We start from the raw sequence: 23,018 nt of genomic DNA, 5'->3' as shown, positions 1-23,018 counted from the left end.
GGCTCTTTCTCAAGGATCTCCGGGAAGACGAGGAGAGCGTTCTAAATCCAATGGAGAATAATCTACGAGCGATTCAAGAGGAGATAAACTCTATTCAAGAGAAACTCTTAAAGTTGCAGGAGCGGATGAACCAAACGGACAGTTTGATATTTCTGAAGGTAAGGAGTTACAAATTCAATTTGATTCAATGTAAGGCTGTGAAAGTCGATTCGACTTATCTCTAAAATAAGTACGCAAAACACAAGACTCAGTTAAATCGTTTTACTGAAACACCAAGGTGGGAGAGACACAGAGACCTGAGTTCACTGTTGTTCGCTCAAGCACCTGCTTCTGTCCTCTCAAAGAACATACAGATTAGTCAGTATTTATACAGTTGAAAACAGCACAAAGCAGATGCAGTAATTTTCCATGGTTACATAGCATAAAGCAGTCTCAGCAGATACATAGTAGAGTTCCCATAATAGAGTTCCTTTAATTGTGTTAGGGAGTCAAACAGGAGTACAGGGGAGTAAAGGGAGTCACATAGCTAAGATGATTAGAGAGGTACCGTTAGGCGATAAGGAGGTACCATAACATCTAGTTCAGAACATTGAAATGTCCAGAACTCAACAACAAACCCAGAAAAACAACTTCTAAACCTCGGGAAGCAACTTCTTATCTGCAGGTGTCCATGAATGTGAAGGACTACCTTGCAAAAGCCTGTTTTCAATACAATAACCAAAACAAGCTTTTGTACAGATCTTTCTAACAAGCTGCTAAGGTATCGAACTTCCCAGCACAAAATGTCCTCCAAAGGTGCCACAAAATGGTTTCCCCAAAGTTAGCTTCCACATGGCCACAATCACAAAATAGTGGGTAACAGTCTGAAATAAATGCAGAATTTCCCAATAATTCAGGGCTGATTGAAACAGCCCAGTCGGTAGGGAAGACGAACACCTCATATTTTGAGCAGACGGCAACCCAACATGTAACATATAATTCTCCTGTTACAGGTAAACCTTATCCCCTTCAGACGTCCCTGTTCCTTCAACTGTTCCCCACAGGCATTTCTTTTCATCCCCAGTCCCCGTCACCACATTGGTTCCCCTTCTCCAACCGCAGATCCCCCAACCCATCCTACTGGGAACCCAACACATTCTCTCCTGTTGATTTCCACCCCATCCCTTCCATTGCATTCCCCATTTATCTTCCTGGCCAGATTCCAATTCAGTAGCAAGTTTTCTCCCCTTCGCCATCAGCCGCAGGCATATCCATCAGTCTGTCATATGTCCGTCATCACACAGCTTCACATATCGCTTGCCATTTATTGCCCCACTTTCTTCCCTTCACCTCCCACATCTATTCAAGAAGATTTAAAGAGGCTCCTGTCCAGAAACGTCATGTGTACATTTCCCTCCTCAGATGCTGGCTGGCCTGATCACGATTTCACTCTATGCAGCACCTTGTGTCTCCAAATAAATGGTTTAGACAATAGACAATAGGTGCAGGAGTAGGCCATTCGGCCCATTGAGCCAGCACCGCCATTCAATGTGATCATGGCTGATCATTCTCAATCAGTACCCCGTTCGTGCCTTCTCCCCATACCCCCTGACTCCGCTATCCTTAAGAGCTCTATATAGCTCTCTCTTGAATGCATTTAAAGAATTGGCCTCCACTCCCTTCTGAGGCAGAGAATTCCACAGATTCACAACTCTCTGACTGAAAAAGTTTTTCCTCATCTCCGTTCTCAATGGCCTACCCCTTATTCTTAAACTGTGGCCCCTGGTTCTGGTGTCCCTCAACATTGGGATCATGTTTCCTGCCTCTAGCGTATCCAACCCCTTAATAATCTTATACGTTTCGATAAGATCCCCTCTCATCCTTCTAAATTCCAGTGTATACAAGCCTCGTCACTCCAGTCTTGCAACATATGACAGTGCCGCCATTCCGGGAATTAACCTAGTAAACCTACGCTGCACGCCCTTAATAGCAAGAATAATCTTCCTCAAATTTGGAGACCAAAACTGCACACAGTACTCCACGTGCGGTCTCACTAGGACCCTGTACAACTGCAATAGGACCTCTTTGCTTCTGTACTCATCTCCTCTTGTTATGAAGGCCAACATTCCATTGGCTTCCTTCACTTCCTGCTGTACCTGCATGCTTCCTTTCAGTGACCGATGCACTAGGACACCCAGATCTCGTTGTACGTCCCTTTTCCTAACTTGACACCATTCAGATAATACTCTGCCTTCCGATTTTAACCGCACACTTACCCACATTAAACTGCATCTGCCATGCATCCGCCCACTCACACAGCCTGTCCAAGTCACCCTGCAACCTCATAGCATCTTCCGCACAGTTCACACTACCACCCAGCTTTGTATCATCTGCAAAGTTGCTAATGGTACTTTTAATCCCTTCATCCAAGTCATTAATGTATATTGAAAATAGCTGCGGTCCCAGCACCGAGCCTTGCGGTACCCCACTAGTCACTGCCTGCCATTCTGAATGGGACCCATTTATCCCCACTCTTTGCTTTCTGTCTGTCAACCAATTTTCCATCCATGTCAGTACCCTACCCCCAATACCATGTGCTCTAATTTTACCCACTAATCTCCTATGTGGGACCTTGTCGAAGGCTTTCTGAAAGTTGAGGTACACCACATCCTCCAACTCTCCCCTGTCACTTTTCCTAGTTACATCCTCAAAACATTCCAGAAGGTTAGTCAAGCATGATTTCCCCTTTGTAAATCCATGCTGACTCGGAACGACCCTCTTACTGCTATCCAAATGCTCCGCAATTTCGTCCTCCCGTTTTCTCTCTCCCTCCTTTCTTAAAAAGTGGGATAACATTAGCTACCCTCCAATCCACAGGAACTGATTCTGAAACTATAGAACATTGGGAAATAGAAACATAGAAACATAGAAAATAGGTGCAGGAGTAGGCCATTCGGCCCTTCGAGCCTGCACCGCCATTCAATATGATCATGGCTGATCATCCAGCTCAGTAGCCTGTACCTGCCTTCTCTCCATACCCCCTGATCCCTTTAGCAAAAAGGGCCACATCTAACTCCCTCTTAAATATAGCCAATGAACTGGCCTCAACTACCTTCTGTGGCAGAGAATTCCACAGACTCACCACTCTCTGTGTGAAGAAATGTTTTCTCATCATGGTCCTAAAAGACTTCCCCCTTATCCTTAAGCTGTGACCCCTGGTTCTGGACTCCCCCAACCTCGGGAACAATCTTCCCGCATCTAGCCTCTCCAACCCCTTAAGAATTTTATATGTTTCTATAAGATCCCCCCTCAGTCTTCTAAATTCCAGCGAGTACAAGCCCAGTCTATCCAGTCTTTCCTCATATGCAAGTCCCGCCATCCCAGGGATTAATCTGGTGAACCTTCTCTGTACTCCCTCTAAGGCAAGAACGTCTTTCCTCAGGTTAGGAGACCAAAACTGCACACAGTACTCCACGTGCGGTCTCACTAGGACCCTGTACAACTGCAATAGGACCTCTTTGCTTCTGTACTCATCTCCTCTTGTTATGAAGGCCAACATTCCATTGGCTTCCTTCACTTCCTGCTGTACCTGCATGCTTCCTTTCAGTGACCGATGCACTAGGACACCCAGATCTCGTTGTACGTCCCTTTTCCTAACTTGACACCATTCAGATAATACTCTGCCTTCCGATTTTAACCGCACACTTACCCACATTAAACTGCATCTGCCATGCATCCGCCCACTCACACAGCCTGTCCAAGTCACCCTGCAACCTCATAGCATCTTCCGCACAGTTCACACTACCACCCAGCTTTGTATCATCTGCAAAGTTGCTAATGGTACTTTTAATCCCTTCATCCAAGTCATTAATGTATATTGAAAATAGCTGCGGTCCCAGCACCGAGCCTTGCGGTACCCCACTAGTCACTGCCTGCCATTCTGAATGGGACCCATTTATCCCCACTCTTTGCTTTCTGTCTGTCAACCAATTTTCCATCCATGTCAGTACCCTACCCCCAATACCATGTGCTCTAATTTTACCCACTAATCTCCTATGTGGGACCTTGTCGAAGGCTTTCTGAAAGTTGAGGTACACCACATCCTCCAACTCTCCCCTGTCACTTTTCCTAGTTACATCCTCAAAACATTCCAGAAGGTTAGTCAAGCATGATTTCCCCTTTGTAAATCCATGCTGACTCGGAACGACCCTCTTACTGCTATCCAAATGCTCCGCAATTTCGTCCTCCCGTTTTCTCTCTCCCTCCTTTCTTAAAAAGTGGGATAACATTAGCTACCCTCCAATCCACAGGAACTGATTCTGAAACTATAGAACATTGGGAAATAGAAACATAGAAACATAGAAAATAGGTGCAGGAGTAGGCCATTCGGCCCTTCGAGCCTGCACCGCCATTCAATATGATCATGGCTGATCATCCAGCTCAGTAGCCTGTACCTGCCTTCTCTCCATACCCCCTGATCCCTTTAGCAAAAAGGGCCACATCTAACTCCCTCTTAAATATAGCCAATGAACTGGCCTCAACTACCTTCTGTGGCAGAGAATTCCACAGACTCACCACTCTCTGTGTGAAGAAATGTTTTCTCATCATGGTCCTAAAAGACTTCCCCCTTATCCTTAAGCTGTGACCCCTGGTTCTGGACTCCCCCAACCTCGGGAACAATCTTCCCGCATCTAGCCTCTCCAACCCCTTAAGAATTTTATATGTTTCTATAAGATCCCCCCTCAGTCTTCTAAATTCCAGCGAGTACAAGCCCAGTCTATCCAGTCTTTCCTCATATGCAAGTCCCGCCATCCCAGGGATTAATCTGGTGAACCTTCTCTGTACTCCCTCTAAGGCAAGAACGTCTTTCCTCAGGTTAGGAGACCAAAACTGCACACAATACTCCAGGTGCGGTCTCACCAAGGCCCTGTACAACTGCAGCAGAACCTCCCTGCTCCTAAACTCAAATCCTCTTGCTATGAATGCCAACATACCATTCGCTTTCTTCACTGCCTGCTGCACCTGCATGCTTGCTTTCAATGACTGGTGCACCATGACACCCAGGTCACGTTGCATCTCCCCTTCTCCCAATCGGTCACCATTCAGGTAATACTCTGCTTTCCTGTTCTTGCCGCCAAAGTGGATAACCTCACATTTATCCACATTATATTGCATCTGCCATGCATTTGCCCACTCGTCTAATCTATCCAAGTCACTCTGCAGCCTTCTAGCATCCTCCTCGCAGCTAACACTGCCACCCAGCTTCGTGTCATCCGCAAACTTAGAGATGTTGCATTCAATTCCCTCGTCCAAATCATTAATATACACTGTAAATAACTGGGGTCCCAGCACTGAGCCTTGCGGTACCCCACTAATCACTGCCTGCCATTCCGAAAAGGACCCGTTTATTCCTACTCTTTGCTTCCTGTCCGCCAACCAATTTTCTACCCACCTCAAAACTGAACCCTCAATACCGTGTGCTTTAAGTTTGTACACCAATCTCCTATGTGGGACCTTGTCGAAGGCCTTCTGAAAGTCCAGATATAACACATGGACTGGTTCTCCCTTATCCACTCTACTAGTTACATCCTCGAAACATTCTATAAGATTCGTCAGACATGATTTACCTTTGGTAAATCCATGCTGAATTTGTCCGATGATTTCATCACTTTCCAAATGTGATGCTATCACATCTTTAATAACTGACTCTAGCATTTTCCCCACTACCGATGTTAGGCTAACTGGTCTATAATTCCCCGTTTTCTCTCTCCCTCCCTTTTTAAAAAGTGGGGTTACATTAGCTACCCTCCAGTCCTCAGGAACTACTCCAGAATCTAAAGAGTTTTGAAAAAGTATCACTAATGCATCCACTATTTCTGAGGCTACTTCCTTAAGCACTCTGGGATGCAGCCTATCTGGCCCTGGGGATTTATCTGCCTTTAATCCATTTAATTTACCTAACACCACTTCCCGACTAACCTGGATTTCCCTCAGTTCCTCCATCTCATTAGACCACTGGTCCCCCGCTATTTCCGGCAGACGGTTTATGTCTTGCTTAGTGAAGACAGAACCAAAGTATTTGTTCAATTGGTCTGCCATCTCCTTGTTCCCTATGATCAATTCACCTGTTTCCGACTGCAAGGGACCTACATTTGCCTTAACTAATCTTTTTCTCTTGACATATCTATAAAAGCTTTTGCAGTCTGTTTTTATGTTCATTGCCAGTTTTCCCTCATAGTCTATTTTCCCTTTCCTAATTAAGCCCTTTGTCCTCCTCTGCTGGACTCTGAATTTCTCCCAGTCCTCTGGTATGCTACTTTTTCTGGCTAATCTGTATGCTTCATCTTTTGTTTTAATACTATCCTTGATTTCCCTTGTTAGCCATGGATGCACTACCTTTCCTGGTTTGTTCTTTTGCCAAACTGGGATGAACACTTGTTGTAGTTCATCCATGCGACCTTTAAATGCCTTCCATTGCATGTCCACCGTCAACCCTTTCAGCATCAATCGCCAGTCTATCTTGGACAATTCACGCCTCATACCCTCAAAGTTACCTTTCTTTAAGTTCAGAACACTTGTTTCTGTATCGACTTTGTCACTCTCCATCCTAATGAAGAACTCTGCCATATTATGATCACTCTTGCCCAAGGGGCCTCGCACAACAAGAATGCTAACTAACCCTTCCTAATTACTCAATACTCAGTCTAGAATGGCCTGTTCTCTCGTTGGTTCCTCGACATGTTGGTTTAGAAAACCATCTCTCAAACATTTCAAGAAATCCTCTTCCTCAGCACCCCTGCCAGTTTGGTTCACCCAATCTATATGTAGATTGAAGTCACCCATTATAACTGCTGCACCTTTAGTGCATGTATTTCTAATTTCCTGCTTGATGCCATCCCCAACCTCACTACTGCTGTTAGGTGGCCTGTACACAACTCCCACTAGCGTTTTCTGCCCCTTAGTGTTCCGTAGCTCTACCCATATCGATTCCACTTCCTCCAAGCTAATGTCCTTCCTTTCCACTGCTTTAATCTCCTCTCTAACCAGTAACGCTACCCCACCTCCTTTTCCTTTCTGTCTATCCCGCCTGAATATAGAATATCCCTGGATGTTGAGCTCCCAGCCTTGGTCACCCTGGAGCCAATTCTCCGTTATCCCAACTATATCATAATCATTAATAACTATCTCCACATTTAATTCATCCACCTTATTACGTATACTCCTTGCATTGAGACACAAAGCCTTCAGGCTTGTTTTTACAACTCTCTTACCGCTTATACAATTATGTTGAAAAGTGGCCCTTTTTGATTTTTGCCCTGGATTTGTCTGCCTACCACTTTTACTTTTCACCTTGCTACCTGTTGCTTCTACCCTCATTTTACACCCCTCTGTCTCTCTGCTCCTGGTCCCATCCCCCTGCCACATTAGTTTAAATCCTCCCCGACAGCACTAGCAAACACTCCCCCTAGGACATTGGTTCCATTCCAGCTCAGGTGCAGACCGTCCTGTTTGTACTGGTCCCACCTCTCCCAGAACTGGTTCCAATGTCCTAAAAATTTGAATCCCTCCCCCTTGCACCATTTTTCAAGCCATGTATTCATCTGAAATATCCTCCTATTCCTACTCTGACTAGCACGTGGCACTGGTAGTAATCCAGAGATTATTACCTTTGAGGTCCTACTTTTTAGTTTATCTCCTAGCTCTCTAAATTCACCTTGTAGGACCTCATCCCGTTTTTTACCTAAATCGTTGGTGCAGACGTGCACCACGACAACTGGCTGCTCACCCTCCCCCTTCAGAATGTCCTGCAGCCATTCAGAGATATCCCTGATCCTTGCACCAGGGAGGCAACATACCATCCTGGAGTCTCGTTTGCGGCCGCAGGAACGCCTATCTATTCCCCTTACAATTGAATCCCCTATCACTATAGCCCTTCCACTCTTTTTCCACCCCTCTTTTGCCGCAGAGCCACCCATGGTGCCATGAACTTGGCTGCTGCTGCCTTCCCCTGATGAGGCATCTCCCCCAACAGTATCCAAAATGGCATATCTGTTTAGGAGGGAGATGACCGCAGGGGATTCCTGCACTACCTGCCTACTGCTACGCTGGCTAGTGGCCACCCGTTTCCTTTCTGTCCGCTTATCTTTTACCTGTGGTGTGGCCAACTCACTGTACGTGCTATCCACGACCTTCTCAGCATCGTGGATGCTCCAGAATGAGTCCAAACGCAGCTCCAACCGTTCAATGCGGTTTGCCAGGAGCTGCAGCTGGACACACTTCCTGCACACGTAGTCATCAGGGACACCGACAATATCCCTGATCTCCCACATGTTGCAGGATGAGCATTCCACGGGGCCGATCTCATCTGACATGTCTTACCCCCAAATTAAATCAAATCCCTCTTAATCCTTTAAACTCTACCTTTACTAAAAAGCACTGAACCCTTAACTTACTGAACCCTTAATTCACTGAACCCTTAACTCACTGAACCCTTAACTCACTGAACCCTTAACTCACTGAACCCTTAACTCACTGAACCCTTAACTCACTGAACCCTGAACTCACTGAACCCTGAACTCACTGAACCCTGAACTCACTGAACCCTGAACTCACTGAACCCTGAACTCACCGGACCCTTAACTAAAAGTACGCACAAAAAGCAGAATTACAACCCTGGGGTTACGCCCAATCAGCTGCTTCCTCTAGTCCGCTTCCACCAATCAGCGGCTTCCTCCAGAACACTTCTTTTGAAGTGTGAGGGGAACGTTTTTATCTCCAACCGCCTCCAACCGCTCCTGGGCCTCTGGGTGAACAAAGCCCCGCGCTGGGTTTTTAAACCTACCGCCCGGATGCTGCTCCAACCGCCTCCAACCGCTCCTGGGCCTCTGGGTGAACAAAGCCCTGAGCTGGGTTTTTTAACCTACCGCCCGGACGCTGCTCCAACCGCCTCCAACCGCTCCTGGGCCTCTGGGTGAACAAAGCCCCGCGCTGGGTTTTTAAACCTACCGCCCGGACGCTGCTCCAACCGCTTCTCAATGCGTCCTCAATTTCTAGAGCCACCTCCTTAAGTACCCTGGGATGCAGACCATCATGCCCTGGGGAATTATCCGTCCCATCAGTCTACACCACACCATTTCCTGCCTAATGTGAATTTCCTTCAGTTCCTCCGTCACCCTAGGATCTCTGGTCACTAGAACATCTGCGAGATTGTTTGTATCTTCCTTAGTGAAGACAGGTCCAAAGTACCGGTTTAACTCGTCTGCCATTACCTTGTTCCCCTGCTTCTGTCTTCAAGGGACCCACATTTGCCTTGACTATTTTTTCCTCTTCACGTACCTAAAAAAGCTTTTACTATCCTTCTTTATATTATTGGCTAGTTTGCCCTCGTACCTCATCTTTTCTCCCCGTATTGCCTTTTTAGTTATCTTCTGCTGCTCTTTAAAAGAGTCCCGATCCTTTGGCTTCCCAATCTTCTTTGCTATGTTATACTTCTTCTCTTTAATTTTTATGCTGTCCTTGACTTCCCTTGTCAGCCACGGGTGCCTCTTACTCCCCTTAGAATCGTTCCTCCTCTTTGGGATATATTGATCCTGCAACTTCTGCATTATTCCCAGGAATACCTGCCATTGCTGTTCCACCGTCTTCCCTGCTTTCAGGGCCTCCTTCCAGTCAATTCAGGCCAGCTCCTGCCTCATGCCTCTGTAATCCCATTTGCTATACTGTAATACTGACACTTCCGATTTTCCCTTCTCCCTCTCAATTTGTAGAGTAAAACTTATCATATTGTGATCACTGCTTCCTAATGGCTCTTTTACCTCAAGTCCACTTATCAGATCAAGTTCATTACACAACACTAAATCCAGAATTGCCTTCTCCCTGGTCGGTTCCAGTACAAGCTGTTCTAAGAATCCATCTCGGAGGCACTCCAAAAAACTCTCTTTCCTGGGGTCCATTACCAACCTCATTTTCCCAGTCGATCTGCATGTTGAAATCTCCCATGACCACCGTAGCATTACATTTGCGACATGCCAATTTTAGCTCCTGATTCAACTTGCACCCTATGTCGAGGCTACTGTTTGGGGGCCTGTAGATAACTCCCATTAGGGTCATTTTACCCTTACAATTCCTCATTTCTATCCATACTGATTCTACATCTCCTGATTCTATGTCACCCCATTGCAAGGGAGTGAATATCATTCCTTACCAACAGACCGACCTCAACCCCTCTGCCCCCCTGTCTGTCTTTTCTATATGTTGTGTACCCCTGAATATTCAGTTCCCAGCCCTGGTCCTCCTGTAGCCATGTCTCAGTGATTTCCACAACATCATACTTGCCAATGTCTAACTGAGCCTCAAGCACATCCACTTTATTTTTTATACTTCGCGCATTTAAACACAACACTTTAATTTCGTTATTCACCTCCCCTCTCACCCCGGTCACAATTGGGCCTGACCTTACCCTCTTATCCCTTCTAGAACTTCCCTTCCCATTTATTCGAGAGTCCTTTGCAATTTCTCCTGTATACGCTTCCCCTTTAACTCCATCTTCATATTCCAAATTTGCCAACCCCTCCCCCCCCCACTATTTAGTTTAAAGCCACACGTGTAGCATTAGCAAACCTGCCTGCCAGAATGTTGGTCCCCCTGCTGTTAAGGGGCAACCCGTCCCTCTTGTACAGGTCACCCCTACCCCAGAAGAGATCCCAGTGGTCTTGAAATCTAAATCACTGCTCCCTGCACCAGCCCCTCAGCCATACATTCATATCCCCGATCTCTCTGTTCCTGCCCTCACCAGCACGAAGTACAGGCAGCAGTCCAGAGACAACCAACTTCGACGTCCTACTTCTCAGTCTTCTTCCTAACTCTCTAAACTCATGTTGCAGTATCTACTTCCTCTTCCTCCCGACGTCGTTCGTGCCCAAATGCACAACTATTTCCGGTTGATCACATTCCCTCGCTAGGATGTTCTGGGGCCATATTACTACCTCACTCACATTAGCACACCCCATTCAATCGCAGGACTGGCTGCATCTTTATCGGGAAGTGTAGTTGTACTTATCACATTGAGCCTGTCATATTTTACATGTTGTTCAACCCAAGTCCTCTCCTAGTCTGACATGAACATCTAGTCACAAGTGGCAACATGATGTCTGTGGAGACAAAGGTTGGTAGACGACATGGGTCCCCTCTTGCTGACCCACAGGGTGCAAGACAAATCAGGGCACGCTTGAAGGGGCAATGCAGGATCTTTGGCGAATACGATAGAAGAAAATTCCAAGGCATGTTACACAGACATTAAACGTAAGATGGTAACAGTGAAGAGAGAGTGACACCTGTTGGACAAATGAGGTAATTCACGACTGGAACCAGAGGAGGTTGAATCGCTCCATCAGTCCCGTATTAAATATACACTTTACATGTAATTAATACATAATACTGCACTGATGTGGCGCCGCTCCAGCATTAAGAGCTGGGATGTGTCGGGAAATTGTAATATTTTGGCTGAAATCCCTGCTGTCACAATGTGGACGCTCAGTGTAAATTAATTGATCTTTCTGATTTTTTATATTTCAGGAGGAAACTCGTCAGAAGAGGAGGTGAGACTCTCTACACTGTTTTGGAAAGTAACCCAGAAATCGTTGATGCGGGTCTTATAACCGGGTGTGTAATTCATGCAGGATAAGTGACGATGACCAGTTGTTGTCAGTAGCAGACCGTAGCTTGGCCGTTGGAAAGTTCGATCACCTATTTTTGTTGAACACGGTGTTGAGAGAAACGATTGATTCCGTCAAAAGAGGTAAAACATAAATAATTGTTCGTGACCTGTAAGTATTAGAAACATAGAAACATAGGAAATAGGTGCAGGACGAGGGCATTCGGCCCTTCAAGCCAGCACCGCCATTCGTTGTGATCATGGCTGATCGTCCACAATCAATAACCCGTGCCTGCCTTCTCCCCATATCCCTTGATTCCACGAGCCCCTGATTCATTGCATGTAAAGGGCATATTTAATATTGGACATGGGACTCTTCAACTTACTCTCGTTCCAGGCGTCAATTACCTCCTTTATCCAACAGGGGTCCCCCTCGCTTCACTGTTAATCGCTTGCGTTTAATGTCTGTACCTTGGAATTTTCTTCCATCCGACTCGACAAGGATCCTTCATTGCTCTTTCTAGCCCTCCTGATTCCCTGTAGGTCAGCCAGGGGGGAGATAGAGTACAAGTAGAGATTGGATCACATGCATTCGAAACGATGGAGATGTAGGGGTGGGGGGGGGGGGGGGGTGAATGAGCAGAGTGGGCATGATGTGCTGAACGTTGTTACACTGGAATTTAGAAGGATGAGAGGGGATCTTATCGAAACATATAAGATTATTAAGGGGCTGGACACGTTAGAGGGGGGAAACATGTTGCCAATGTTGGGGGAGACCAGAACCAGGGGCCACAGTTTAAGAATAAGGGGTAGGCCATTTAAAACGGAGATGAGGAAACACTTTTTCAGTCAGAGAGTTGTGAATCTGTGGAATTCTCTGCCTCAGAAGGCAGTGGAGGCCAATTCTCTGAATGCATTCAAGAGAGAGCTGGATAGAGCTCTTAAAGGTCGGAATTTAAAACAGAAATGCTTTCTACCGTTCAGCTCATGCTGGAAAGTTGGAAGAGGACGAGGGAGGAAGAGGTCAAAGCGCAAATGGAAGTACTGGAAGCCAGGCTGGTTTTGGTGGAAACGAAGGTTAAAACGGAGATGGACCCCGTTCATTATGAACTTGGTCAACATCAAATAGCGTTAACCGAACTGGAGAAATGGGCGACGTCAAATGAGGGAATGGCAAGTCGACTCCTTACTGAAAACCAACGCCTCTCAGATATGGTGATCAAATTAAATGAGAAATGTACCGATTTGGAGGGGCGGCAAAGACGTAAGAATCTAAGGATTGTAGGGGTGAAAGAAGGAGGTGAGAAAGAAATGGGTACTCGGGATTTTGTGGCAGACCTTTTACATAAAGCCTTAAAATTGGATCATAAACCTTTACTCGGTCGAGCCCATAGAGTGCAGCAAAAACGTATACAGGATGATGCCCACCCAAGACAAATTATTGTAAAGGTGCAATTGGATCATGAATTGGATGATATAATGAGGAAAATGGTTCGAGGCGGACAGCTCCTTTTTGAAGGTGCGAGATTCAGTATTTACCGCGATTATCCGGTAGAAGTTCACAAGAAAAGAGTGCAGTTCATTGAGACAAAGAGAATTTTGAAGAAGGTACCTGATCTGAGATACAGCTTGCTTTATCCCGCAAGACTAAGAGTCTCCTACAAGTCCAAGGTACACTTTTTTACAGACCATGAAAAAGCAATGGAATACGCTAAAGAAGTCGGAAACATGACAGACTGAAGAATTTACATTACCCTTTAGGAGTCCCGCCAGATCTAAAAAGACCTTTAAAGTTTTTTCAAGAGCTTTGAGGAGATCCGGAAACCGAAATGGATGGAGGACATTGGAGAAAACCGTGATCTTTTCTGTTTTTTCTGTTTACTAATCATTATTATTATCTGTATACTCATATATAACTATATATGTAATAACCAATATTTATTAAATATCTATATTACCACTAAAAATTATTAATAAAATTATTAACATTAACATAAATCATATAAATTTAATACTGTATATGATTGATAACAATGATGAATAATCAATAGTCTTCGATTAACATAGAAATGAATTACACAATTATATTATTTAGGAAGATATGCAAGAGGTAAATTAGCCTAAGTCATAATAAAGTTTGACCGTTTTTCTCTTTACTTTTCAATTTAAAATTAAATTTATGATAGATTTAGTGGAAAAATTAATATGATATGTAGAGATATGTAGAGGTTATGTGCTTATGTATGCATACATACGGGTATGTATATATATATATAGGGGTATATCGTGTGTGTGTATGTATGGGTATGTAAATAAGTTTGTTACTCCCAAAGAAGATATATGAATGTTAGAAATAACCCTTTATTTTCTTTGCGCACGGAGCTAGAATTTTTTTTTTTACAAAGGCTACGGAAGTCTTTAGAATTCTAGCCACGTTAGTGTGGCTATCACTAACTACACTAATTGTAGAGGTAGTTTCTTTTCTTTCACCCTATATTAATCAACTCTATCACTTTTCTCTTTTTAAATATTTTTGTAACTTAATGTTAGAATGGGAAAATAAGACAAATACAAGGAGATGTGTTCGGAAGAGCGTTGTATATGATTTTAAATTCATCTATTTGAGGTTCGGGAGCAGGGTCAGGTTCTGTGTGTTGTACCTTCTGATCGGTTATAGACCACCTTAGAAACAATATGCAAGACATTAATATGACAAGTGGGGGTCAGGGAATAACATTTTGTAGTTGGAATGTCAAGGGAATCAATGAACCAATTAAGAGAGGTAAAGTTTTGGCACATCTAAATTTAATCAAAACTGATATAATATTTCTTCAAGAAACACATCTCAAGAAGGAATCTCAACATAGACTTAAAGCTAAGTGGATTGCTGAATCATATCACTCCTCCTTTTCCCACAAGTCTAGAGGAGTTGCAATACTAATTCGTAAAGGAATACCTTTTAAGAACTCCTCAACAATAGTGGATATTGATGGCAGATATATTATATTAGTTGGAGAATTAAATGGAGAAAAAGTGATTCTTCTTAATGTTTACGGGCCTAATTTTGATAACCCTATGTTCTTTAATAAAACATTTAATAAAATTCCTGAATTCACACAATATAAATTAATAATTGGAGGAGACTTCAATTGTACATTAGATCCATACTTAGATAGATCATCAATGCAAAAAAAAATAAAATCTCAATCAAGTGTATTTTTAAATTCATTTATTAATACCACTAATATTAAGGATGTCTGGAGAATAGAAAACCCAACTGGACGGGAATATTCATTTTACTCACCAGTACACAAAACATACTCAAGAATAGATTATTTTTTAGTTGACTCTACGTTTATTCCATTTATTTATAATTCAAAATACCATAACATTATAATTTCGGATCATGCACCTGTAACATTCATGATTAAATTAAATGGAATGTCCGAGAAACAAGCATATTGGAGATTTAACCCACAAATTTTGAACGAAAAGTCATCCCAGGAATATATTATTAAACAGATTCAAATATTTTTGGAGGTAAATGACAACCCTGACACACCTATTTCTCTTATGTGGGAAACGTTTAAAGCGTATGTTCGAGGTACATTAATTTCTGCTCAAGCATTTTATAATAAAGAGAACAGGATTAAGCAACATACATTGGAAAGTGAAATTAAACAACTAGATATAGAAAATGCGAGAATGCCATCTACTTTAAAACATAATAAAATTGCTGTATTGAAATATAAATTAAATAAAATGTATTCAGAACAAGTAATAAAACTTTATCAAAAAACAAAACAATTACATTTTGAATTTGGAGACAAACCACAAAAACTATTAGCACGTCAATTACGAAAAATGGAAGGGGAAAAAATAATTCATAAAATTAGAACAGAGACAGGAGAATTATTAAAAATGCCCAAGGACATAAATGATAGATTTCTTCAATATTATCAGAACCTTTATTCAACTAAAACCGTAGCACAATCAGAAGGAATAGCAGACTTTTTAAAAAAATGTAATTTAAAAGGTTTAGATTCAAACGATAGAGAATTATTAGAAAGGGAGATTACGATAAAGGATATTGAGGAGTCTATTGGTTCTTTAAAAAACGGTAAAGCAGTAGGACCAGATGGTTTAGGCTCCGAATTTTATAAAAAATTCTATGATTTGCTTAGCCCACGTTTACATAGACTGTATGAGTATATATATACTCAACAGAAACTTCCAGATACTTTAAATGAATCTATAATAATACTGATTCCTAAAGCTGATAAAGATCCGGAAGACCCGGGATCATACAGAGCAATTGCACTTTTAAATACAGATCAAAAAATTTTAACTAAAATACTAGCGAATAGATTAAGTACGGTGATGAATAAATTAATACACCCAGACCAAACAGGCTTCATTCAGAAACGATACTCATACTATAATCTAAGAAGATTATTTAATATTATATATTCCAAGAGAATTATTAATGAAGATCTAGCAATAATCTCACTAGATGCGGAAAAAGCATTTGATCAGGTTGAATGGTCTTATTTATTTTTGGTGATGGAAAATATGCAGCTAGGGGAGAAATTCTGTACATGGATAAAACTGTTATATACAAATCCCACGGCTAGAATATTTACAAACCAAAGGTTGTCATCGAAATTTAGCCTAGCTAGAGGTTGTAGACAAGGATGCCCGTTATCCCCATTATTATTTGCGCTTGCTATTGAGCCACTGGCAGAAAGAGTTAGGGGGCATCCGGAAATACATGGATATAACACAAAGGACACAGAGAACAAAATTTCTCTATATGCTGATGACGTATTAATTTACATCACAAAACCAGAAATTAGTATTCCAAACTTATTAAAGCTAATAACCCAATTTGGATCACTTTCAGGATACAGAATAAATTGGAATAAAAGCGAAATTATGCCAATAAGGGAACATAACAAACAGATAATACAACAATTTCCATTTAAAATAGTAAATGAAAAATTTAAATATCTAGGTATCTATGTAACTAAGATATATACATCATTATTTAAAGCAAACTTCCCCCCGTTACTGAACAAACTACATAAGAATATTCAATACTGGAAAACACTCCCCATCTCAATGGTAGGCAAAATTAATGCCATAAAAATGATTTTTTTACCGCAAATATTATACCTTTTTCAGACAATTCCGATATATTTGACAAAAAACTTTTTTAAAAAATTGGACTCTATTGTTAATGATTTCATCTGGGATTATAAGAATCATAGGATAAATAAAAGACACTTGTGTAAATCAAAAATAAATGGAGGCCTGGCTTTACCCAATTTTTTGTTTTATTTCTGGGCAGTTAATATTAAAAATATGAATTTCTGGTTGGAAGAAATAGATCTTCAACCAGACTGGTTAAAAATGGAAAAGGAAGATTGTTTGCCTTTTGATATTGGTTCGATATTATTTGCCACGTCTAAATTAAACAAAAAAATTTATAGGGAAAACCCTATAATATTTAGTGCTATACGAATTTGGAAACAATTAAAAAAGACATTAAAACTAGATAATTTATCGCTTTTTCTTCCAATTGTGAATAATCCTTTGTTTAAGCCTTCATGGTTAGACCGGGGTTTTACACAGTGGAAGAATTATGGAATTAAAAATATGGGACAACTTTATAAGGAAGGCACCTTTCTGACATTTCAGGAGTTGCAACAGATTTATGGTCTTCGTGGAAATGATTATTTCAGATATCTTCAACTTAGAGATTACGTAAAGTCGAACTCCCAAAATTTTCAAATTAGAAATTCAGAAATTCTTGACGAATGTTGGAACAAACATCCTAATACAGAAAAATTAATATCTTATATATATAATATTTTATTAGACAGTGACATGCCTTCTACGGATTTATATAGACAAAAATGGGAAAAAGAATTAAATCAAGTAATAACGAAAGATACTTGGGAAGAAAGTTTGCAACATATAGATCAGTGTTCACTAAACGCCAGACATTCTCTAATACAATTTAAAGTATTACATAGGTTACATTATTCCAAAACAAAACTACATAAAATTTTCCAACATATTTCACCTAAATGTGATAAATGTCAACATTTAGAAGCTACAATATCTCATATGTTTGCAAACTGTATAAAAATTAAAAAATTTTGGGTAAATATTTTTAGTATAATATCTAAAATAACCAGCACACAATTGGACCCAGATCCAAAATTAATTATACTCGGAATATTAGAATTAGAATTAAATAAAACATTCAGAACAACACAAAAAAACTTTATTGATTATAGTTTAATAACAGGAAAAAAATTAATTCTAAAATTTTGGAAAGGCCCTACGGCCCCCACAATTAAAATGTGGATTATAGAAATGACGGAGACCTTAAACGTGGAAAGAATCAGATTTTCCCTGTTGGACAAACAGGAATTATTCATTGAAACATGGTCTCCTTTTATTGATTACTTAAAGGGTCAGAATAGTTCAGCACAGGAACCTGACTAGCACTCGGACTAAAGAATGAATGAAATGCTATACTTTGGAATGTACGAATATATCTCGAATGAAGTTTTTGTTATTTTAATAAATTTTTCCATTCTTCTTTAACTAATTTTTTCCTTATTTTTATTTTTTTTTTTTTTTTTTGTTTTTAGTTAGTTTTTCTTTTAAATTGGTTTTTGTTTTTAGTTTTCTTCTCTCTCTTTTCTTTCTTCACTTCATCTACTTCGTTAGCTTTATTTAGTTTATATAAAATAAATTTAAAAAAAGGGGTAAAAGGTATATAATAATAATTGACAATATTATCAATTCAAAAATGTATGACTGTAAAGATGTAAACAGGTTATGTACCTATCCCCAATAAAATTTTATTTAAAAAAAAAAAAAAAAAAAAAAAAAAAACGGAGATGAGGGAAAACGTTTGCAGTCAGAGAGTTGTAAATCTGTGGAATTCTCTGCCTCAGAAGGCAGTGGAGGCCAGTTCTCTGAATGCATTGAAGAGAGAGCTAGATAGAGCTCTTAAGGACATCGGAGTCAGGGGGTATGGGGAGAAGGCAGGAACCGGGTACTGATTGAGAATGATCAGCCATGATCACATTCAATGGTGGTGCAGACTCGAAGGGCCGAATGGCCTACTCCTGCACCTATTGTCCAGTGTCTATTGTTATTCATTGCAATGTTTTCCCCACCGTTTCCTCCGCTCGGCCGGCTCTCTCCAGACACGGGGTTTGAAATCAGAAACGGAAACCCCGTGGCAACAGATCCACAGATCCCCACGGAGTCTCCCTCCAGGTCAAGGAGTTTTGTCCCTGCTGTTGGATGTTGGTGGAGTTGCGCGCGGTCCAGATGCCAATTTGCAGGAAGCGCAGTCCGTCATTCCCGTTCCAGACTCTCCTCCCTGCTCTCCCGCAATCCCGAAACTCCTGCCATTGACTCCATTTATACCTCCCGCTGCCTCGGCAAGGCCAGCAGCATAATCAAGGACGAGTCGCACCCTGGCCACTCCCTCTTCTCCCCTCTCCCATCAGGCAAGAGGAACAGAAGTGTGAAAACGCACACCTCCAGATTCAGGGACAGTTTCTTCCCAGCAGTTATCAGGGAACTGAATCATTCTACCACAACCAGAGAGCAGTGCTGAACTACTATCTTCCACATTGGTGATCCTCGGACTATCCTTGATCGCACCTTGCTGGCTTTACATTGCACTAAACATTATTCCCACATCATGTATCTGCAAATGTATTGATTGTAATCATGTATTGTCTTTCGACTGACTGGTTAGCACTCAACAAAATATTTTCGCTGTACCTTGGTAAACTGTAACTCCTCTTCCGACACCTCCAATCCCACGCGGTCCCCTCCTTTCCTCGCTCCAGTCCGCTTCATCCTACCCGCCTAACACGGCTCCTTATCACAATCACAATAAAACTTTATTAGCCAAGTATGTTTTGCAACATACGAGGAACTTCATGTGCCATACAGTCATAACAGTAAAAGGCAACAGGACACACAAAATACATTTTAACATGAACATCCACCACAGTGACCTCTCCACATTCCTCACCCTCTCCCTCCCTGCTTTGTCCTCCAGCGGTCGGGGGCTCGAACCTTCCGTTGACGGGATGATCTTGACTCCCGTAGCCGGCGGCGAGCCTTCCTCGTCGGGGCGATCAAGCTCCTTCATGGGGGGGGGGGGGATCTCAGCTCCCCCGCGCCGGCGATCTACCCCGGGTCGGGACCAGTCGAACCTCGTGTAGCTTTTGGAGCTCCCGACCGGTCTCAACCCGAGACTGTGAGCTCTGAGGTTAAAGTCCGCAGGCTGCATTGGAGCGTCGATCCAAGGCAAGGGATCGCAGGCTCAGATGATAAGTCCACGCGCCCGCGGGGACTCAAGGTCAGTCCCAGGCAAGACCTCCAGCTCCCTGATGTTAAGCCGCAGAGCGACCAGAGATACGATCCAGAAAACAATCGCATCTCCGGCAAGGTAGGAGATTGAAAATAATGTTTCCCCCGACCCCCTCTCCCACCCCCCACATAAAACAAACCAGAGGCGTCTCCACATCTCGCTGTCCGCATCTTCTTCTCTCCCCTCTGCACAAGTGCAACTCCGCCACGTTGGGAAAGGTTTCTCCTGCCCACCCGCCGTACCTGGGGTGCAACCCCGGGAAATCTCTCTGTTGTCCGGCCGCCTGTGCCCGAGGCCGCGCTGCCCGAGTCTCCCCCCGACCCCCGGGGACTCTCTGATTCTCTGCTTCTCCCCCCAGTCTCCGTCACCCTGGATGTGGAAACAGCGCATCTGGTGCTCGAGCTGTCTGAGGATCGGAAGAGGGTGAGACGGACCCGGACCTGGAGGAGTCTCCCTGACACCGGGAAGAGGTTTACAGCCAAGTGTTGTGTGCTGGGATCGGAGGGATTCACATCGGGGAGACATTACTGGGAGGTGGAGGTGGCGGGGAGTCGGGGCTGGAGTCTGGGAGTCGCCGAGGAGTCTGTGGGGAGGAAGGGAGAGATCACACTGACCCCCGAGACTGGAGTCTGGAGCATCAGGCAGCAGGATGACAAGTTTGATGCAGATACCTCCCCTCCATCCCATTTCCCCGCCCGTCCCACCCACGGGAGGGTGGGAGTTTATCTCAGTTACGAGTCCGGGACAGTTTCATTTTACGACGCGGACAGCAAGTCCCATCTCCACACCTCCACTGGGAATAAATTCACGGAGAAACTTTATCCTTTCTTCGAGACTTGGCATGTAGACCAGTGGCTGAAAATCTGCTCCGGTTCCGCTCCGGGTGTGTAAAAGAGTCGGGTCCCGGGACCGGCGTCAGGAGCGGGGCTCAGGGGCTGCGGGGCAGAAACCCGGTGGACAACAGGTCGGCGCTGAACGGCTCCCATTTAATCCCCAAACTGCAACATGACCTCCCAACTTCCATCCTCAATACTCTGACTGATGAAGGCCAATGTGCCAAAAGCCTTTTTGACTGCCTTATCTACCTGCGACTCGACCTTCAAGGAACCATGCCCCTGAACTCCTAGATCCCTCTGCTCTACAACACTCCCCAGAGGACTACCGTTCACTGTGTGGGTCCTGCCCTTGTTCGACGTCACAAAATGCAACACCTCATTACAACATCGCAGGCTCCAGTCTGCGACCCGCTGGCGCGCACATCACCCGCTGTGGCTCCGCTCACGTTTGTAACTCTTCACCTTTAACTTGACGTTTAATAAAGTCTTTAAAAAATAACCCATGTTTGAGTTCTCTCCGCGTCTCCGCGTCACGGTACAGAGATCTCTTCAAACAGCAGACACAAGGATCCGTGGATACTGGTTTTACAAAAGGAAAAAGACACACAGAGAGCTGGAGTAACTCAGCGGGTCAGGCAGCATCTGTGGAGAACATGGGTAGGTGACGTTTCACAGAGTGCTGGAGTATCTCAGCGGGTCAGGCAGCATCTGTGGAGAACATGGGTAGGTGACTTTTCACAGAGTGCTGGAGTAACTCAGCGGGTCAGGCAGCATCTGTGGAGAACATGGATAGGTGATGTTTTGCAGAGTGCTGGAGTAACTCAGCGGGTCAGACAGCATCTGTGGAGAACATGGAGAGGTGACGTTTCACAGAGTGCTGGAGTATCTCAGCGGGTCAGGCAGCATCTATGGAGAACATAGTTATCCATGTTCTCCGGAGTTGGTGCCTGAGCCGCTGAGTTACTCCAACAGTTTATGTCCTTGTGTCGTTTTATGTTTCGTTTATAGTATTTGGTTGTAGAGACACAGCACAGAAACAGGCCCTTCGGCCCACCGTGTCCGTGCCGATTAGCGATCACCCTGTACAATAATTCTATCCTACGCACTAGGGACAATTTGCAATTGTACCGAAACAAATTAACCTACAAACCTACAGGGTGGAAACCGGAGCACCCGGAGAAAACCCACTCGGTCACAGGTACATACTCCGTACTGACAGCTCCCGTAGTCAGGATTGAACCTGGGTCTTTGGCGCTGTGAGGCAGCAACACTACCCGCTGCGCCGCTGTGCCGATCCTGGTTTAGGTTTGGAGATACAGCATGGAAACAGGCCCTTCGGCCCATCGTGTCCATGCCGCCCATCGATCACCCGTTCACACACTCGTTCTATGATATCCCACACTCTCATCCTCTCCTAATAGGGGGGACATTTACAGAGGGCCGATTATTCCTCACGTATCTGGGGTGTATGTGTGTGGGGGGGGGGGGGGGGTGGAGCACCGGAGAAACCCCACACGGTCACGGGGAGAACGTACAAGCTCTGTACAGACAGCACCCGAGGTCGGGATGGAACCCGGGTCTCTGGCGCTGTGAGGCAGCAGCTCTACCCGCTGCGCCGCCCCCGGTGTGGGGCAGCTGACCGCGACCGGGGGTCCCGGGTACAGGGCAGGGGGTGGGGGGGGAGGGGAGCTGGGGACGGGGTTACTTGTGGAAGCGGGTGAGGGCTGAGGGAGGGAGGGAGGGGGTGGGAGCCGCCATCTTCTGCTGCTTCTGCGCCTTCACCTTCTGCTCCACGCTCCTCCGCACCCGGTCCTGTGGGCAGAGCGGCCCGTTAGACGGCAACCCCAGACCCCCGGGGGAGGGGTACACGGCGACAGCCCTCCCCTCACCCCGTCACCAACATACCCCACCCGCTCAACCCCGCTCACCCCCTCTCCCCTCACATCCTCCCCCCCTTTCCCTCCTCGCCCCCTCACCCTCCACACCCCCATCCGACTACCACTGCTTCCCCTCACTCATCCTCCCTCCCCCTCTTTCCCCTCACCCACTCCGTACCCCTCACCACTCCCGCTTTGCCCCAACCCACTCCATCTCCCCATCTTCCTCTCCATCCCTCCCCATCCCCTCTCCCTCT

The 23,018-nt window shown here is 44.2% G+C and overlaps 1 protein-coding gene across 1 annotated transcript; it reads left to right on the top strand.

Annotated features, from left to right (window-relative positions):
• The first annotated feature begins 50 nt into the window (after nucleotides 1-50).
• LOC144602598 (E3 ubiquitin-protein ligase TRIM39-like) lies at nucleotides 51-21,905 on the top strand. Its single transcript, XM_078415727.1, has 5 exons — nucleotides 51-158; nucleotides 11,554-11,576; nucleotides 11,658-11,776; nucleotides 20,407-20,704; nucleotides 21,893-21,905. Exons 1-5 carry the CDS (start codon nucleotides 51-53, stop codon nucleotides 21,903-21,905), a joined length of 561 nt encoding a protein of 186 aa, XP_078271853.1.
• The last annotated feature ends 1,113 nt before the right edge of the window (nucleotides 21,906-23,018 follow it).

The sequence above is a fragment of the Rhinoraja longicauda genome, chromosome 19 (genome assembly GCF_053455715.1).
Source record: "Rhinoraja longicauda isolate Sanriku21f chromosome 19, sRhiLon1.1, whole genome shotgun sequence".
NCBI lineage: Eukaryota > Metazoa > Chordata > Chondrichthyes > Rajiformes > Arhynchobatidae > Rhinoraja > Rhinoraja longicauda.
The sequence above is the reverse complement of the archived record's forward strand: the minus strand, read 5'-3'. Positions and strand labels throughout refer to the sequence as shown.